Source organism: Vanellus vanellus (genome assembly GCF_965231255.1).
Source record: "Vanellus vanellus genome assembly, chromosome: Z".
NCBI classification, from domain to species: Eukaryota; Metazoa; Chordata; class Aves; order Charadriiformes; family Charadriidae; genus Vanellus; species Vanellus vanellus.
Window position 1 is genome coordinate 34895760 of NC_138908.1, and position 18740 is coordinate 34914499.

Consider the following 18740-nt stretch of genomic DNA (forward strand, 5'->3'; position numbering starts at 1 on the left):
CCGCATTTAGAAATTATGATTCCTGCACCTGCTTGTTCATAAGACAAGTGGAAGTGGAAGATCACCTGAAGCATATTGCATGGAGAAAGGCAATATGCTACTCCATAAGGCAATAGTGATCTTCCTACACAGTTCAGTTGGAGGGAAGCTGCAGACATTGCTTTCAGCAAATGAAAACTTGTAGTTGGTGCAGAAGTGGAGTTTCTCCTGAGAGCTGTTGGGTGGGCTGGCTACCGGGAAGATCTTTGGGTGTTGGCTTGCTCATGTTCCCCAGGCAATACAGAATTTCATTCATTTGATTCATTTAAATAGGATCCTTCTGCATGATTAGAAACAGCTCTTAATAGTGTAAATGAGACCTGACAGAAAATGCACAGGTTAAGTTCTCACCACTTTTGCTGGGGCAGTGATTTGGCAACATGGAGTGCTTTAGAAAATCCCATTCAGAACTTTCAGATGTTTTCAAGGCTAGCAAGGGATTTGGAGATCCAATTCTCAATAACCTAAATGTGAATCTGGTGTTAAATCCTTAGCTAGCCTTGAAACTTTCTCCCTAGGGATGGAGGTTAGAAGGTGTTAAAAAAAACATGGCAGTTTTCTTGTGCTTGGATTATATGTGCACACCAGACCTCTGTGAGTTCATATCATCCCATCTTGTTGTGTCACTGCAGAAGATTCTGTTCACTTGTGCAATCACTATTAATAAAGGTGTATTCAGCAAATGATTCCTGGGGTGAGAGTGCTCATATGTGGGGCATACGTTGTTTTGTTGTCAACAAAGTCTAGATTGTAGCCCATTTTAAAAGCCTTGTCTCAAACCTATTCAAACAGAGGGGTTGTCACATTCTTGGAAAATCCTCATAACTTTTTAGCTCTGTGTGTGAGTTTGAGGAGGGAGCATTCAGATTTGGTTATTATATTGCAGGAACCTAGAACAGACCCATTTAGTTTAGTGTATACAGATAGATGTCTTAACATAAGACACTGGTATAAAACTCTAACACATTGACCTTACTACCTCCTCTCTTTTTGTATTGTTTAAGTCAGTTTGTTCCCCTGGCCAGTACTGTGAAATACCCACAGAAAAACAGCCAGGAATCTCTTCTTTCCAGTATTTACAGACTCTTGAAATCAATTAGTGACAGGTTTTCTTTTTGAGTATTCCTGCCAGGGGGCTGCCCATCAGCCATGACAGATGACAAAATCCTGTCCTGGGCAAGTGTTTCAGGTGTTTAGCTGGCAGATAGTCCTGTCCCCACCTTGCAACATTGCAGTTGCCCACCCGCAGCCAACACATGGCTGTGTCTCACATGGGTATGTCTGATTGCAAGCTGCTTTTTCTGTCTTAGGCTGGTAAAGGTCAGCAGGGCTCAGGTCCTTTGAGTGGGAGATGTATGAACACTGCACAGGTATGTCTTTTGGCCTCTGGCCTTCCTACCATTGTATGTGGGACTGCTACATCCGTAGTCTCACTACTCGCCATTTCCTTGCGCTGTTTCTGAGCTTCCCTGAATCTCTTCGCTGCTGGCCCACGAATGCATTCAGCACGTCCCACAGTCTGGCCTGCCACTAAAAACACAACCAGGGAGGACATCTGGGCAGACAGTCCTCAGATGGGCTCCTTCCCTCTGCTCCATGTGCTCTGCCTGCGGAAGACAACACTGCAAATTTAAAAAAAAAAAAAAAACCAAAACAAAACACGAGCAACCTACTGCCTTACTACTACCTCAACACTGCCTTGATTTCTGAGCACTGGTTTGCAAGGGCCTCGGCCCTGCTTGGCAGGATGATGTGTATCATCCATTCACCAAAAGAAAAATATGACAAACTCCTCCAGGCCTTTCAGTGGGAGGAAAGTGGAAAGATGCTCTCCCCTGGGAAAAAAATGTAACAAGCCAGTCAAGCTGTTACTTGGGCATGGTGTGCAACACAACTCAGCATCTGGGACAGCACCAGCTCTGGTTGATAACTTTTCCCGGTATTTCAGTTAAAAGGTCCCTCAACAAGGGTTGGGGCAAGCAAAACTGTCACTTCTATGTGGGTTCTTCCACGTCTGCTCAGACGTGGGCCCCCACTGCACCTTTTCTGAAGGTGAGATGCTTATCGTGTCCCCCATCCCTACTCTCTCTAATCAGCCAACTACTTTCACAAAGCTGACAGGAGTGCGCAAGGCTTGAATGTGACAAACATAGCTGAAAATGGCAAAAGAAGGATCCAAAAGTTACTGGGTGGGGGGGAAGGAAGGGAAAATAGTACACGTGCCTGAACACGACTTTGTAAATCTTAATTTCTTAGGATACCAGACTGATCAGCTAAATTGTGCAAACCCTATGTTTGAGGACCAGAGGCAAAACAGAGATGTATAGTACTGTAAGTGACAAAGACAGAGAGCTGGTTCTGGGGCACGGAGGCCTCCTAGCTGGAGATGAGGAGCTGTACAATTGTGAATGCTTTGACAAAAAGCCAGGGGTTTTGCTAAAGTCAGCTTACTGGCTGTGAGGTAGTAGCTATCATGCCTAAGACACGAATGCAGTACACCTTCAGCCACAATATTTTCATTGTTTGTATGGTCATAGACTGCAACAGTGAATGCTGGCAGTCAAGATGTCTTTCCTGTAGAAATGGAGCTTTCTGGCTTAGAATGCAGCTCACCTCTTCAAATTTGCTTTCTTTCCCCTCGCCTCCTTTATGATTAAAGAGCCAGCATAGCAAATGTCATTTAGTAGCATCTCTAAACACATTGTATAGCACAGATTTATTTTTGTTTTTAAATACAAATTCTTCAAGAAAGTATATCCCAGGAATGATATTTAATTGACAGGCTGACAAAACAATCCATGTTTGTTCATACATCTGTCTGCCAGTTGCTACACAATTATGCAACATCTAGGGCGATTACAGAAAATACAGTTTTCTTCTAGAAAATCATGACTTTACATATTTCAACTACTGGATTAGCATAGTTATATTCTTGTCATTCCACCTTTATCTCCAGCATATATTATTCAGTGCTATTCTCTTTATTACAGTGCATCAAAAAAGAGTAAAAGGCCAGTCAGGGACTTCAGAAAGAGGGAGTCATACTTTCCAAGGAATGGAAAAGTTCAAAGCAGAGACTGATACATGGCAGACATTGAAAACACTGTACTGACACTGTACACAAATTTTGAGCCTCCTATAAGAGAGAAGGGCCTTTTACTCTTGAAGCCATTGGCTTTAATTGGAATGGTGCCTTTTAAAGAAGTATCTTTCAGCACAAAACCAACAGGAATATAAACAGATGACAGACCTGAGGGTAAACTGTCCACATAGTACAGAAACCACATCAGGTGCACGTTTACAAAGTGTTTCAGGATTAAGTGCACTAGCATTGGGAATCTGGTTACACAGCAGCAACCTCAGCCCCAGGGGAAGTGTCCCTACAGGTACAGGTTTGCACACACAGCACTGATCCATGAAGAGTCAGCAAACAGAAAATTGCTGCAGAGCTGATCAGACAAAGCTGTCCACTTTTGCATGGCATTCATGATCACCAGCCTTCTCCTGCTGCGATATGTGTAATCCAGATTAAAAACACAGGGAAACTCAGATCAATCCAATCCTGTCAAGCCAATTCTGTCTGTGATGAGACAGGCAAACCCTTCTCTGTTGGGCTTATGTGTGAGCCTGAGCAAGCACGAGTGTTCAGAGCAGAACCTGTGGACTGAGACCAATGTTAACCTGACAAGAGAAATGTGGCTTGGAAATCCTACTGGAGCTCACCAGGGTCTTGGTATTCTGTATCAGGAAGTAAAGGAGACTTTGATCACCTGCAAAGTTAAGTGGCAGATTAATTAGTTTTTACAGGTCTTAGAAGCATGCAGATTTCGAATGTGGATGCCTTACATGGTCACCAGAGATAGTTCAGTTTTTTTCTGGTTTTCCATAGTGCCTCCAGGTTATTCCTCTCTGCTGACTCTAGGATGCTTCAAATGATGTCAGCAAGGCTACAAGCAGTGCAAAATATTAACTTGGTTTGTCTTCAACTATGATTAAGTGCTTAAGACCTGTCTGACTTCAAACATAAATGTAAATGTGTTTTGTTGATCTGGGACTTCCATTTGTATACATGCATTGCAGAAGATGGGGAGCCTGTATTTTAGATTGTATTGAAAATGTTACAGGGTCAAGGGATTGGTTTGATTGGACTTTTATTTTGATTATTGACTGCCATGACACAAGAACACTACAAAGAGCATTGGTCCAGTCAGTAGGGCTTTGGTACCTCATCTAAATGCCACACCAAAGACCAGCTGTTGTACAAGGAAAGAAAAGGAGAGGAAATGTAAATTAATTAAAAGGTGAGGAATAGTTCTTATCAGGAGAGAAAAATGAAGCCAGGTAAAGTCTTCTTTAGCCATTGCACTCAGAAGTCCCTGAACTGTCCTTATAGCCCCCTGTACTGAAGCCAAGGGAAAAACTCAGTAACTTCAATCTGCCTCTCCGATCCTGAGTGTAATTGTTGTTGCTTATGGGAAGCATTCTAAAAATCCCAGGTGTTCTGACATAGAAATATCACATGCTCATCTGCCATTTTCAGTCCTTTTCTCATTCTGTTTTGGGTTGTTTGCTTTCCAAGAGGACCTCTCTTTCTCCTTTCCTCTGTGGCTGGGTGCTGAGGGGGCAATGAGCAGAGGGGTTTTGTAAGACAAGAGAAATACAGGGGACAATTCGAAACCAAAAATGAAACAAAAACAAAAGTGGATAAAAAGCAGTGGATGAAGTTACGTATCTGCTATTAGTGGTTGGATAAAGAGCCCTGCAGTCCCAAACACACAAAGGATTATAAATACCCAGAGAAATACCCTGTCTATTACCATAGCTACATATTTCCAATCATCTTCCACCTGCAAGAGAAAAAAAAAGAAAAGGATAAAGTACATGTAATGTAACATGTAATTGCGAGTTGACATTATGCAGTAGAAATGTCCCTTGTGCTTTTGAATGTGACGAAGAACACACAAGCAGTCAAGAATGTTGCTTGTCGTGCTTACAGTTGCTGCAGTTTTCAAGTGTCTTTAGAGGGGGCTGATTTTCTAATAGTACTTACCACTTTTGGCTGAGAACATTCAACACTGTCCTAGTCTGCTGAATTTTTCTAAATATTCAAGTCTGTTGGCAAGCTATGGCTGTGATTCTGACATTAACAAATAGGACCTGATCACATGGTGGTTGCAGGGTGGGGTGGTTTAACAGCAGGCAGAATCACCATAGCTTTACATCACTAGACCCTGTGAAAGGATTTATCCTGGTAGCCCACACAAGAGACAGTTTGCTATTCTGGCCTGATTTGCCACACTTTCACTCCAATCAAGCCCCATTGATTTCAGCAAATTGGACAGCTGGACACATGGACTACAGCAAAGCAAGGGTCCTGACTGAATAAATCACAGTGCTAAGCAGGCCAGGGTGGATTTTGTATGTCTGAGAGGTATACCTTAGAACCACATTCAATGAAGTTGCTGCTGTCCTTTAAGCTACGTACAAGGACCACCGCATCAGAACATTCACTCATATAAATCCAACGACTGGTTAAGAGCTCTCTGCTGAAGGATCTTCCAATTTTTCCCTCTTTCTTGATAATTTCCTCCAAGTGGCTGCTGCTGTGCTTCTTGTGAAAGAAAACGCAGCAAGAACTACAGCTGCTTTAAATGTTTCCACAATTTTTAAAGGGCTTTTATTTATACGGGACTAGTGCATGATATCAGCCATATGACTTTCTATGTCTGGCAGAAGCAGCCTGCAGAATCATTTCCTCAGTGATTGCCTGAGAACAACCCCCCCTTTTCCCCCAAAGAGAGGATTTTTCTCAAATGAAAAATCCTGCTTTCCATCCCTAGTACGTTTTGAAAGGTAAGATACAGAGCTGCTGATGCACACACCAGACTAAGAATACAATTTCACATGGCAGCAGAGATTTGCAAAATGCAAGTCATCAAAACTAGCAATGGAAGACTTCTCACGAGCTGTATAATCAAGGCAGCAAGTTACTCAGACTGCTTCACACAAAGCCTCTTCTTTTTTGGAATGCACTGGAGAAATCAGCTGAATACGGTACATGGATATGTTTTGGGCAGCTGGTGTGTCAGTGAGAGCAGGGCAAAATGTTGGAGTCAAGCAAAACATTAAGGGCATAGTTACTAAGTGAGGCTCAGCTCAATGCCCATCCTCCTCTGTGCTGATAGGTTCCTGTCTTTTGCTTTGAGCTGTCATCTATTACCTGCTCACCCTAAGAATTCAGTCCCCAGGCCTTAACCGTAGTCCTTTATTTAGAAAATTATGGACTTTGGTTTCAAATGAAACTTCTTCTGCAGGACATAAAAAAGGGGAAAAAAAGTAATTTTTGGGTGGCACAGAAGTTGCATGAATTTCTGCTGATTTCAACAAAATTTTCTGATAGAAACAATACTTCTTAACGTTTCCCTCAAAAAGTATTTGTGTTTTTCAATACAAATACTGCAGTATTTAATTTTTAAATTTATTTTTTCCATCCTAGACCATCTAAAAAACTTCAAAACCAAAGGAAAACATTTCATGACAGATCAAATATAAGTGGTTCATTATGTTCTAAACACTTTTAAAAAACATTTTGAAGTGTCAGATAATTCCTATTCCTTGTGACATCTGGGTGTGGGGGGATGTCAGATAATCTTTTTTGGAGCTGCTTTTAGTTGTTTCTGTTTACACCCAAGGACAAGGTCCCAGAATTCCTTAAATTCCAACATGCATCATTTTCTATGACAGTAATCCCAGTTAGGATGAAAGTTTTATAACCTTATACAAGCAAATCCATTAGTTCAAATGTCAACTGTCATTTTTAAAACCCCCTCTCTCTTTTTTTTAAATCTGTCTTTAGTCATCTGTTGGTTGTTTTTATTCAGCTGTCTTCCCACAAAACTCAACTTTTATTTCAATGTACGTTTGTCACGGCTGAAAATACTGTATTGCTGAAGCCACAATTAGTCAAATCACTATAAAAAAATCAGAACACACCAGACTGAAACAAAGTACAGACAACAGCACTCTGAAAGGAGTATCTTTACCAGATTTATCACTGGCTGAGAATAGTTCTTCTCCAGATCAACTACTGTGCTTCTAGGCAAGCCCTGTTCTTTAAAACGCAGTTCCCAAATTTGCTTGTTCCATTACTATCACAGAAAACACCCTGCTTGGCAAATAGCATTTAGTATTGAGATGTCTCTGCCTACCAGGGCTGAGCAGTTGTTGAGCAGTGGAAGAGGGTTGCTTCTGAGGATCTACAGAAGAAGGGTTGGAAGAGACCTTGAAAAGTCCTGACTAGTTTATCCCCTGCCCCATGGCAGGATCAACTCTGCCTGAACCACTACTGATCAAAGTTCATTCCTCATGTCCGCAAAAGGCTGATGCTCCTTTTCTTTTCCTTTGAAGGATGTCTAATCTAAAACTGTCTTGCTGCTTAAATTATCCACTGGGGGTAGACGAAGAACAGATGACTTTCATCACTTTTCTTGTTCCAGCCCCAATGGATGATTTATCTCCTCCCTTTCTGTAGGAAACTTTGACCCATTCACAGGTCTCAAAATTTTCTTCCCTAGACCCAACAACTCCAGTTCCTTTGGCTGGCCCTCCTAGATCATGTTTTCACTTGCTGGAAGTGTGACCCCAAGCCCAGCTGAGTGGTTACCTCCCTTACCTCTTTGGTTTCATTTTGAGACCTCATGTTCTCTGCGATGAACTGAACGCTGCTAATGACATCCTTCACTTCTGGGGAGTACTCCATGTGCTCTGCCATCCATTTCAGTGACTGATGGCTCAGTCGTCTTCTTTTGGTGGCAGTGAGTTCAGTGGCCTTATCACAGTGACTGCATCGCTGCTCTTTGTGTAATTTGGTATCTTTGTGTTTGCTGCGCTTTGACTTCCATGACGTATCGGCTGATCCTTTCTTGGTTTTTTTGGAGATGTTTTTTTTCTGCTGTTCTAGTGGCCTCTGCATCAACAGGACTTTGGGGAGCAGGCTAAGAAAGACAGTTTTTACCCATTTGGGCATTGTGTGTGTGGTTGGAGTCCTGTAATGAATATTCAAGACAAACACTGTGATGACAATTGACAGTGTCACAAATATCATAGTGAAGAGTAAATATTCACCTACGAGGGGAATTACTAAAGAGGTGGATGGAATTGTTTCTGTGATCACCAGTAAAAATACAGTCAAAGAAAGGAGCACAGAGATGCAAAGTGTCACTTTCTCACCACAGTCAGACGGCAGGTAAAAAACTAACACAGTCAGGAATGAAATGAAGAGACAGGGAATGATCAGATTTATGGTGTAAAACATTGGCAACCTTCGAATATAAAAGGAATATGTTATATCTGTGTAGATCTCTTCACAGCAGTTATATTTAATGTCATGTTTGTAGCCAGAAGCATCAACTATTTCCCATTCACTATTTTCCCAAAAGTCATTCATATCTACTTTGGATCCAATGATCAGAAGATCAATTTTGGCTTTGTCATAGGTCCATGAGCCAAATTTCAGTGAACAGTTCTGATGATCAAATGGGAAAAAGGTAATATCCATAGGACAGGAGCTTTTAAAGATAGCTGGTGGTGTCCAGGTGATCATTCCATCATAGCGAAGGAGGGCTTTGGTCTTCCCTTCAACTTGAAAATCTCCCACAGCACTAGAAAGATAAATGAGGCAAAGAATAGAAATGAAAGTAAAACGTCTTTCATGGACACTGCAAGAGGATACTTTTTAGAGAAAGGGTAAAATGGAAAAGTGTTACTCATACTTATTATACAAGACAATATCTGGTTTCCATATTTTATCTGCTGGTACCCGAACGAATTCAATGCCATCATATTCTCTGGGATCCCATCGCAATTTGTAGTCATTCCAAATCTGAAAGAAGAATGGACATGGATTTTAAACCCCTGTATTATCAGCAAATATCTGCTTCTCAGATCTTCCTGTAAAATGACAGGGTATTATAGAGACTGAAAGTGCAGCACGTGTAGAAAGGGACAGTGGTCTGAAAGACAACAAGGCCATGACCTGGAGAAACACCGGACATTAATGAATATTGCTCACATTGATTTGCTGCTTCCTCCTCTGTGAGGGGATGGTATGCCAATTATTATCTATTGCTGACATGATGAGATACCTCCTCTGTCCTGCTACATCAGTACAAACCCTTACTTGTGCAGGGTTACCTCCCCACTGCAGAGAGGAAATAAAGCTCTTGCTGCTGCTATCATGAGTGCACCCCACAGGTGCACAGGAGGCCAGCATCAAGGAGAAAGGAGGTACAGATGCACACTAACAGGCCGTTGCTGCCAGGGGATATTATTGTTTCCACAGGGGTAGCCAATTACCAAATTAGAGGCAGTGAGGGATGCCCAGAAGTTCTCTTGCATTGCTGTCTAGTGCCCTATCATGGGGCCATGCCCAGTGTTGTCACAGCCTACCCTGAAGATCCTGATCATAAGTACAGTATCTTTAACAGAAAGGCCCAAATCAGCAACTGGAGGAAACTGATTTTGGTGGAAGTTGGCTTGTTTTTCTCAGCAGTTTAGGTCCTCTAAGGATCTTTGCCCATGTATAAATGCTAAAACCATCAGGAAAAATGGAGGTGTGTTCCTTTTGCTAACAAATATTTTGTTTGGAACCTTCAATATGGAGATCACCTAGGACCACAGAGCTGCATATTTAATCACTCTTTTAATGGATGTATCCAGCTAGATTTATCAGATGATAGACAAATGATCATGAAGTTGGAGGAGAATATACCACACAGGAAAGATGTGAGATGTAACTTCTTGGAAAATAAGAATAAAGAAACGACTTCTTCAAATGTGGCTTTGGTTAATGGAGCTTCTTCTTATTTATACCTTTAAAATCCTTGTTATAAAACAAACACTTATTCTACAGGTGTAGCTTGCAAGGTAACACACAGTTCATCATACCAATGCAAAATGCATGAGTAATACAATGCAGTCACTTACGTGTCTTAGCCACAAATTTGTTTCCATAATCTGATTGACTTCATCCTAGAAAGAAACATAGGCATGCACATCTTCACTCCATAAATCAGTTACAGTATCCTGAGATGGCCACAAACTTACTCTGATAGAAATGGAAACTAGAATTCTACATTAACTGATACCAGATTTTTTCCAGCTATTTTCAGAGGGCTTACATATAGCGCACAGTCATGTGTAGCTCTACTGAAAAATTATTAAAGCTCTACTGAAAAAATACAGCCCACAACTATCAGACATACAAAGAGCTGCACTGTTTTGCCGGGGGCCTCAGTACTTGGAGAACACAAAACTTAGAATTGCTCTGACCAGTACCAGAGGAATAAGGTTCTGCTGGTGGCTGTGTGTTTTGTTGGATTCAGTGTTCATAAAAGCTCTGTTTACAGAGTACAGTACTGGTCAAGATTCAAGGAAAATGGCATCTGTACCACAATGTTCTTGCATTTCTATGCAAACCTCTAGAGCAGATGCACTCAACCAGCACTAAATTAGGTCACTCTTGTACTGAGACCTTCCTTTTACAGTCAATTATTGCTATTGCCAATCAGCAATGAATCAGGAAGGTGCTGCAAGAGACACAAAAATAAAACATTGGATCCTGTTCTAATGAGCATTCAGCCTAAAAGTATACAGAAAGACTCATATTACATACATTTATGAAAGCGGGCTGACATTCACAATGCAAATAACTGCAAGAATATTGCTTTGGGTAGTTCTTAGTTTTTAAGTATGTGGTCTTGAAAAATTTAAGATATTTACAAGCCAAAGGTAGAAAATGTTGAAGATGAATTTTCAACACTGTGTACTGAAGATTAAGCACAAAGATAATTTTGAAAGACCTGTAGGGTTCCTATCTATGGGTTAAACTACCTAAGTTCTTGTAAAAATCATGACTCTTGAGAAAATTCAGCTGATTTACTTATGATGTTACTTTTTTTCTCCAAAGACAGCACTGGGAGCCAGGTGCTGCAGTGTGAGACAGAACTGCTGAAACCTACCAAGCTACTTGTAACATGGAAACAAAATACTTTGACGAAGGAACTCCAAAAGGTGAGGTGACAACTGCCTTCACCATGTGGACTTACAATGCCTTCATTTATACCCGCAAGATAACTTAGTTCCCTGTCTGCTGTTGAATATTGCTCCTCACCGTTTGTCTGTCACTTCATTACGGACTCAACCAGGTACCTCAGAATCAAAACTCAGCCCCTGTTTTGTGGATAATTTGCTTTACAGAGTGGAGTTCAGCAAGGGTTAAGGTCAGGTTTTTCTTTTTCCACAGTCCCTCTGCCCTGCCCAGCAGCTCTGCCACCTCAGAAACACTCACCCTTGTATACAGTGCACCCCAGAACACAGAACATTCTGCCCCAGCTTCATGCTTTAAAACACCACTCTTCAGGCTGCACATCTCATGTTATTTTGACACTGGGCAATGCCACTGGCCCCACAGGAGAACTAAGCCACATGCTACATAATACGGACACAATCAGGTGTCTCTGGAGTGGGCTAGCCCTGTGGAGACTGGACTTGAACATTTGCTACTGCTGCTCTGGGTACTAGAGGCTGCTGCCCAGAGTGGAGGGATTTCACGCTACAGAGTAAGCAAATGAATCTGTGTAGTTCAAACTGCTTGTTTGAGCACCTGGAACAACTCGGCTGACAGAAGAACAGAAAAGGTCTCAGCATGTACACATATGTACACATGACAATGTTAGTTGTGAGAGTTGTAGGTGCAACCATCACAATTATAGGTGCTGCTTTAGCAATTGGTGTGTGTTTGCAACCATCCCCAAATCTCAGCAGTAATGAGTCTTACCACATTTGTAAGCTGGGTAATAGCCACCTCAAAATACACTGTGACAGGATCAGACACATTTTCCACTGGCCTGATGAACTGGTTGTACTGGGAGAACAGTTTGTGAAATAACCGTTCCTCCGATTCGCAGGCTGTGGTACCTGCGTTGGTAAAGATAAAGAACAGCTATGTCAGAGGTAAGGAGGAGGGAAAGAAGGTGCTGGATAACATACTAGTCCATGCAATATTTCTGGATCCTGTGCTTGTGACCATGTATCAAGACACAGGAGCACAGAGAGAAGAGGGCTACCAGTATGCTGCCAGTTGAAAGCATTCTCCTATATGACATTGCCCACTGCTCCCTGTCTCCTCAAAGTGTAAGTTAATGGCCCGAGTGGAAATGTCTCCCGTGGGCCTCCATTTGGCCCACCCTGATATCAGACCAAAGCAGAATAAGGTGGTGTGAAGTAGAAATAGTAGAAATGTGGTGGATTTCATCTTTGGGAGTTTTCATTGTAAAACTGAGAGTTTATGAAAAGCATAGCTACTTACTCAGAAATTAAAAGCTTGAGGCTGCAACTACTGGATCAAAATCTATGCCAGGGACTCTGATTGGGAGATTATAATGATGTGTCCTGGTTTTAAAAACTATGACTATATTTTATCCTCATATTTGTTATTTCAGCTTTTTAGATAGCATAATTTTTGCTCTGAAGGAAGGTAAGTTATTAAGTTCTATGAGAAAAACTAGTGGAAATATTAAAATTTCTTGTAGAATAGCATGCATCTTTGTAATACAGAGCGATTCTCTGGAAACAAGCAGATCACAGCTGTAACCCAGAGCCAATGCAGGACAGACTGGATGGCTTAGTGGGAATAAGGCACTGAGCTGACTCACTGCAGAGCCAAGAATAATGCTCTTAATCTGTTACACACAGCTCAAACCTGAAAGAGTTATTTTCACAGTGCTAAAGGCTACAGACTTTGATTTCAAAAGGAAAGATTAAATCATGTGGACTCGGGTGACATGAACTCAGAAAAATACTTTCCTTGAATAACTTTGCTATTTCAATCCACTACTAAAATTCAGCACTTATTCTTCCTCACATAGAGCACAGCTGTGTTTTCAAAGCTATATGATGATGCCAAAGATACTACTGACACAACTGAGGAAAAATCAGTTTTTCAGATAGACAGTCATAAATTTTTGCATTAGTCCCAGACTGCACTAGAACACGTCCGGAAAGCAATCATGATAAGCCTTTATGACTGCAAATATTAAACATAGAAGGGGTTTGTGTCAAGCAGCGTGGTCTCTGGCATAGCATGGGACATAAATTTGCTATTTACATTTTCTTCAGTGAACACAAGGGCCTGTGGTTGCACAGATGTCCTACAGGGAGATACTTAGTCCCAGTATACTGCACTGTTTTCACGCCTATAGACCACCCTTCCCATTTTTAAAAAAAAATGACATTTCTGCCTCTAAGGTGACGAAAAGCATGCTCAGATCCAGGGGATTATCACAATTAAAAGTTGAAATTTTGGTTACTGGTGACTTACATGTATGGAAAGAAAATTTTAGGAAAACTTCCATGACTTGATGTTTTGTTTCCTCCTTTTAGCAACATCCAGAGAAGACACATGAACATCTATAAAGTTTGGATGTTTGTATATCAGGTATTGTGCCATTCAAAAAGGAAATTCCAAATTCCTTTTCAGATTTCCTCATCATCATCCATCACACTGTGACTAGAAGTACCTTACTGTGGGAACATGAGTTTCTTACCAGTCTTATGACTAAAGCTGGTGAGTCTAAAATTATGTTTCATTTGAAATTTTCCTACTGGCTTCTTAACACACACACATTTTAAAACAAAGTAATAGAAAGAGACAAGTATTTAGGCCTTTCATTTTTATACTTCAGTTACAGATTCTCATCCCATTGGTACTGCTTTAAGACAATCCCTTATGCCATACTAACACAAGCACTGTAATTCATATGTGTCTTGGTCATCAGCAGAAGTGAGACTTTCAAAAAAGATGTAGTGTCTTAAAAGCAAAAATCCTGCTGAGCCTCAGTGAAATTTGTGTATGGAAATCACTCCAGCATATTTAAGCATAAATCACAAACACCAGTGAACAAAAATAGATGAAGTTCTCACTTTTGAAGGTGTGAGTACCGAACGTGCACATCTTTAGCCTGCATTATTTAAGCAATTGCAAAATTCAAGCACCAAATGAAATTACTAGAACTCCTATTTCATATCCATTCTTTGCTAGAAACAGTTTGTCAATTAATTATCAAGCCAAAATGAAGAGTTTTACGTGTGAAAAGTAGTATTTCTTTAGCTCTGTTAAAGTACTGTTGAAATGTTACAGGTTTCAGGTTAGAAATAGCTAGCAGAAGCTTTACATTGAATTCATTCCAGGAAACAGGAGCAGAGACAGTGATCAGAAAATATTTGAGAGACTAGTATCAAAGAGAGCCTACCTTTAATCACGGATGTGAACACGAATGCCCACACACAGAAAGCAGGGTAACACCAAAATAGCCACCTCTCAGGATGCATTGCTAGCAGCAGAATAGAGGTTCCTTTTAAGAAGAGAGGTTTGGGGAAAGAAACAGAAGGCAAGAAGACATACAAGCCCCCTGGACGGTAAGTAGGCGGTACAAAGATGGATTTCAGTTTTGCATTTGTAGCAAACTCTGCAGTCTGCTGAGCAGAGCAAAGCCTTGCAGAGTTACTTCCACTATCACCAGGCAAGGAGAGCTAATGCTGTGCAGAGAGAAGGGAGTCAGGCAGCATCTTATCAGGTGACTTTTCACATTTCCAGTCACCCTCACCCTTGCCTCTGGGGGAATGTGTAAGAGTGCAGGAGAGAGAGGGAAGGCAAGACACAGGGCAGTCAGCGTGGAGCCGGGGGAGGATTTCGCTCAGCCCTCCACACACTGTTTAAAGAACACTTATCCAAAAGCAGCTGCTTTAGCTATTGCCTGGTGCTCACCTGAGTGAGTCCATCAGAATATGCAGAGATGAAACAACTTCAGTTTCTTGGCTGAGGACTAATTCTGCAGCAGGAGAAATGGATGCTATATGGTCTTAACACCTCTACCAGAAACCAACTGAACCTTGAAATAAGCACAGCATCATGTGATAGAATTGCCTGACAGTACTCTGAGTGAATAAATCTAATGCAAGTAGGTTTATGATTGCCACTGACAGGAACAACTAAGTATGCTAAGTTCCTTCCTGTCAGACAAGTCAGCTGACAACATCAATGTTTCTTTTTTTTTTTTGTGTGTGTGTGCAGTGATTCCTGTGCCAGTATCCTGCTAGTGTGGAAATGAAGTAGTAGAATAAAGGAAAAACACCAGGTGCTGTTACAGAAGTGTCTAACAGGGCAGGTTCATTGGGACAGAGCATTACTCTTAATCACAGAAGTCAAAAAAATGGAGATCGTGATCCTGTAGAGATCAATGCATGTTCACTCCTCAAGCATTCGGTATGTATGTCCCTGCAACAGGAATGCCTGAAAAAAAATCTGTAGACAAAGGGTCTGAGGAACCAAGAGCCTTGTTTAACTACAGAGAAGTGAAAGGCACCAGAGGTTACTTGGTACCATCCAGCCTCTCAGAAAGCACCTTGGACAGGGAATCTCTTTTATGTATGCTCAATCCAGCATGAACAAGTCTGAGTGACTGGATGAATGATTTGTTCAAAGCAGAAATGCTGCTGATTTCCAGGCACTTACATTGTTTTGTAAGTGTGGAGAGAAGAGAAAAGCCATAAACAGAAAAAGGAGGTAATATTGCAGCTCAGGATGAGAAAGCGATTAAAGGTTGTTAAAATACAGGTAGAAGGGAAGAGGTCTGCCTGGAAGAAAGAGATTTAGGAATGAGTTACCTGCATAGAGAAGATACGTGAAGTGGACAAAGTTGCCCATGGCAAGTTTTGAGGGATGAAAAGGCAGTCTTGGAGGATTACTAACAGAAGCACTGCTTCAGAGCTTACTGGAGTCAGGGAGCCTTGAGCAGAGAGATGAGAAAACAAACAAATAAAACCACAGGAGTGTTTGGGAGGCTGGGAGTCATCTTGCACTCTCAAAAGAAGCAGCAAACTAAACATGGTTGCAACCTTTGTTAGAATAATGTTAACAGTCCAGGTCCATAACCTTGCAGTTCTCTCACCTTATCCAATGAAGCTCATACTTCCTCCTTGAATTTATGCTGCCCATGGTGATCTGCGGCTAACAGAATTACGCAGCCATGCGGCATCACACGATGCCTGTGGCTGGCTGTAGTCATGACATATGCACTCCTGTTAAAGTCCAGTGCTTGTCAAAAGATGACATATGGTAACACAGTCAGATGCAATTTGAAAAAAACCTGACCCCAAATTAAAATGTTTTGACATTTCCAGCCTTTTTGTTCTTCCAAAAAACTGACAGGCCAGGGACTAGGGTCTGAGAAGTTAACATAACTGCAACCTGAGTTAAACTGAAAGGTGTTCACAAGTAAGGGTAATGAGCATGTTTCCCTCCAAAGAGAAGGAGACCAATGGTAGGCCAGCTGGCAAGGTGATCCTTACTGCCACACTTGAGGTAAAGAGCTGTTTGTTATGGGGAGGAAGGGACTGGGAAAGCAAGCTGAGCTAGGAGGCAATGCCAATCATTCATTGGGCAGATGGCAGAAGGGATTGTGCCACACCTGCCCTGCTGGTAGGACCCTGCTGAAGTTGGTGCTACCTTTGGGAAAGGCTGAAGAGGAAGGCTGATGTTCAAACCGGACCACGATAAGTGGCTGATGAGGCATACACATGGAGAATCCAGAGGGACCAGCTGAGGGACTGCCTCAGCAACAAGGAAGTCAGCTGGAAGCAGAGCAAAAAGTTTGTGAATCATTGCCACTAGGGAAGATACCTAATTGAATCTAACATGAACTGGCCACGGAAGGTGTCAACATGCCAGGCTCAAACAGCAAGCACATACTGAAAGGCTTTTGCTCTTCCTTTGCCCTCCTCGTGTGGAAGGAGAGGCTGATTTAGTCCGTTCACATGTGCTTTTACTCTCCAAGAACATACTTACTCAGAGCAAAATCTCTGGCCTCCTTTCTTCAGGTGAGGTGCCTCAGGCAAAAGAGGACAAGCAGCTTGCAGGAAGGCACAAAATCTGCCCATTATAAAGGTTTCTAGCACACAGATGCACTTCATCACTGCAGCTTAACATTGTAAAAGTTGCATGGTGTTAACTGTGAAAAAAACATCAGGACCTGTTTGAAGGGTTGCCTGTGTGCCCTGTAACTCTGGCTGAAGGCACATGCCCCGGTGCTATTGTCAATCCTAACAACAGATCCTGCCTTTCAGAGTCAGGCTTAGGTTTGAATGGCTGATTTTTCCCTCTAGACTGAAGTAGTTCATTCCTGGAGAGCTATATCTGAACAGTTTGTAGGCTTTGACAATGCAATGGGTTCATCTGCAGTGGAGCTGTGATGAACACGTTTTCCATGGTGAGCCATTCATGCCCTGACCACCTGCTGAAAAGGCACTGAACCCAGCATGGGACTTCACTTTGCAGCCCGGCTGACTGTTTGCTAACTACCACTAGGCAAGTCAGTTTGCACCTAGGAGCACCTGTTCCCCCTTCCATTGCAGGTCTAGAAGCACTGTGGGGGATGAGCTGCTTCAAACTGTTTTGTTGCTCAGGATTACCTGTACATTTGCTTGTTAGGGCTGTGCTGAAATTGTGAAGATGGCTGGGATCTCAGCAGCACTGTGTGTTATGTCTAGTCTGCTACTTACTGCTTTTGCAAGCAGACAGCTGTTAAGGAAGCAACCAACTCAGCTGCAGCTCACTCCTATCTGGGTATTCACACATAGCACTTCCCTGGGTATGGGACACCTACTATTAATAAAAATGATGCAGAGGAAGGAAACTGTAATGGGATAGTGAAAGTATCAGTCTTACTGACAACATCTTACTGACAGTTTGTGTGTTAGCCAAGTTAGGTAAAGAGGGAACTTGGTAAAGCTCACAGAGGCGAGATTTATAAGAGTGGGAGACACTTTAATTGAGCAGCCAAATGAAGGACAAACTCTAAAGGCTGAATTGCAGGCTCTGAGTGATGAAGGCATAGTTTAGCTTGCAGAGGTTGTTGGGAGTAGTGCTTCTTCCATGCCTGTTCTGCACGGACAACTCAGCTGCTTGTGAACACTGACATTTTATCTTAAAATGCTCTGTTCTGTTTCATGGCAGTTGGAGACTGTCACCTTACAGGTCTTTCAAGCTAAGCTGCCTTCCCTTGTCAGGCATAAATCCAGTTGAGAGTAGAAACAAAGCAAGGTTTTTAACTGTTCAAGACATTGCAGACCTTAGACAGTGAGGCAGAGGCCATCTCTAGGACAACCCTCTGAGAGAAGTGCTCTATCTCAGTGAGCACTGGGCTCAAAGTGGAAATCACAAAGACACATTTTTCATACAAGTAGTAGTGTGAAATGGTCACAAAGATTTATACCTTCTGGAGGCAGAAACTATTAATTGTGTTGTCAGAGTTTCCTTCATTAACAAATGTTCATATTACTAAGGCAGAGTTGCTTGCATAATGGCTCCCTACGTTCTCCCTTCTGATATCATCTGGAAGGTGTTTCGTCTCAGGTGTTTTCCTTGGTTACTTCTGCTCTTTGTTTCTGAACCACATTGCCCCAGCACTACCCCTCTCTCCCAATTCAGTAGGCAAATGCTTGTCTGATGGGCTTTAGGTTTCTGTTCCACTTCTCTCCTTCCCCACCTTTAAGCCCTCTTAGTGTTCTCCTTCTCATGCTATCTTTCTGTCATTTCGTCATGGCACTGTCCTAATCTCCTGCGTCATCCCTCAGCGATCTAGCCT

At 42.0% G+C, this 18740-nt stretch overlaps 1 protein-coding gene across 1 annotated transcript; it reads right to left on the minus strand.

The window, feature by feature from the left end:
- Positions 1-4763: 4763 nt before the first annotated feature.
- Positions 4764-14427, minus strand: CHRNA6 (cholinergic receptor nicotinic alpha 6 subunit; the record flags this gene model as incomplete). Its single annotated transcript, XM_082497872.1, has 6 exons — positions 4764-4886; positions 7712-8699; positions 8811-8920; positions 10024-10068; positions 11876-12015; positions 14349-14427. The coding sequence occupies 6 exons, from the start codon at positions 14425-14427 to the stop codon at positions 4764-4766; spliced, it is 1485 nt and encodes a 494-aa protein (XP_082353998.1).
- Between the last annotated feature and the right edge of the window lie 4313 nt (positions 14428-18740).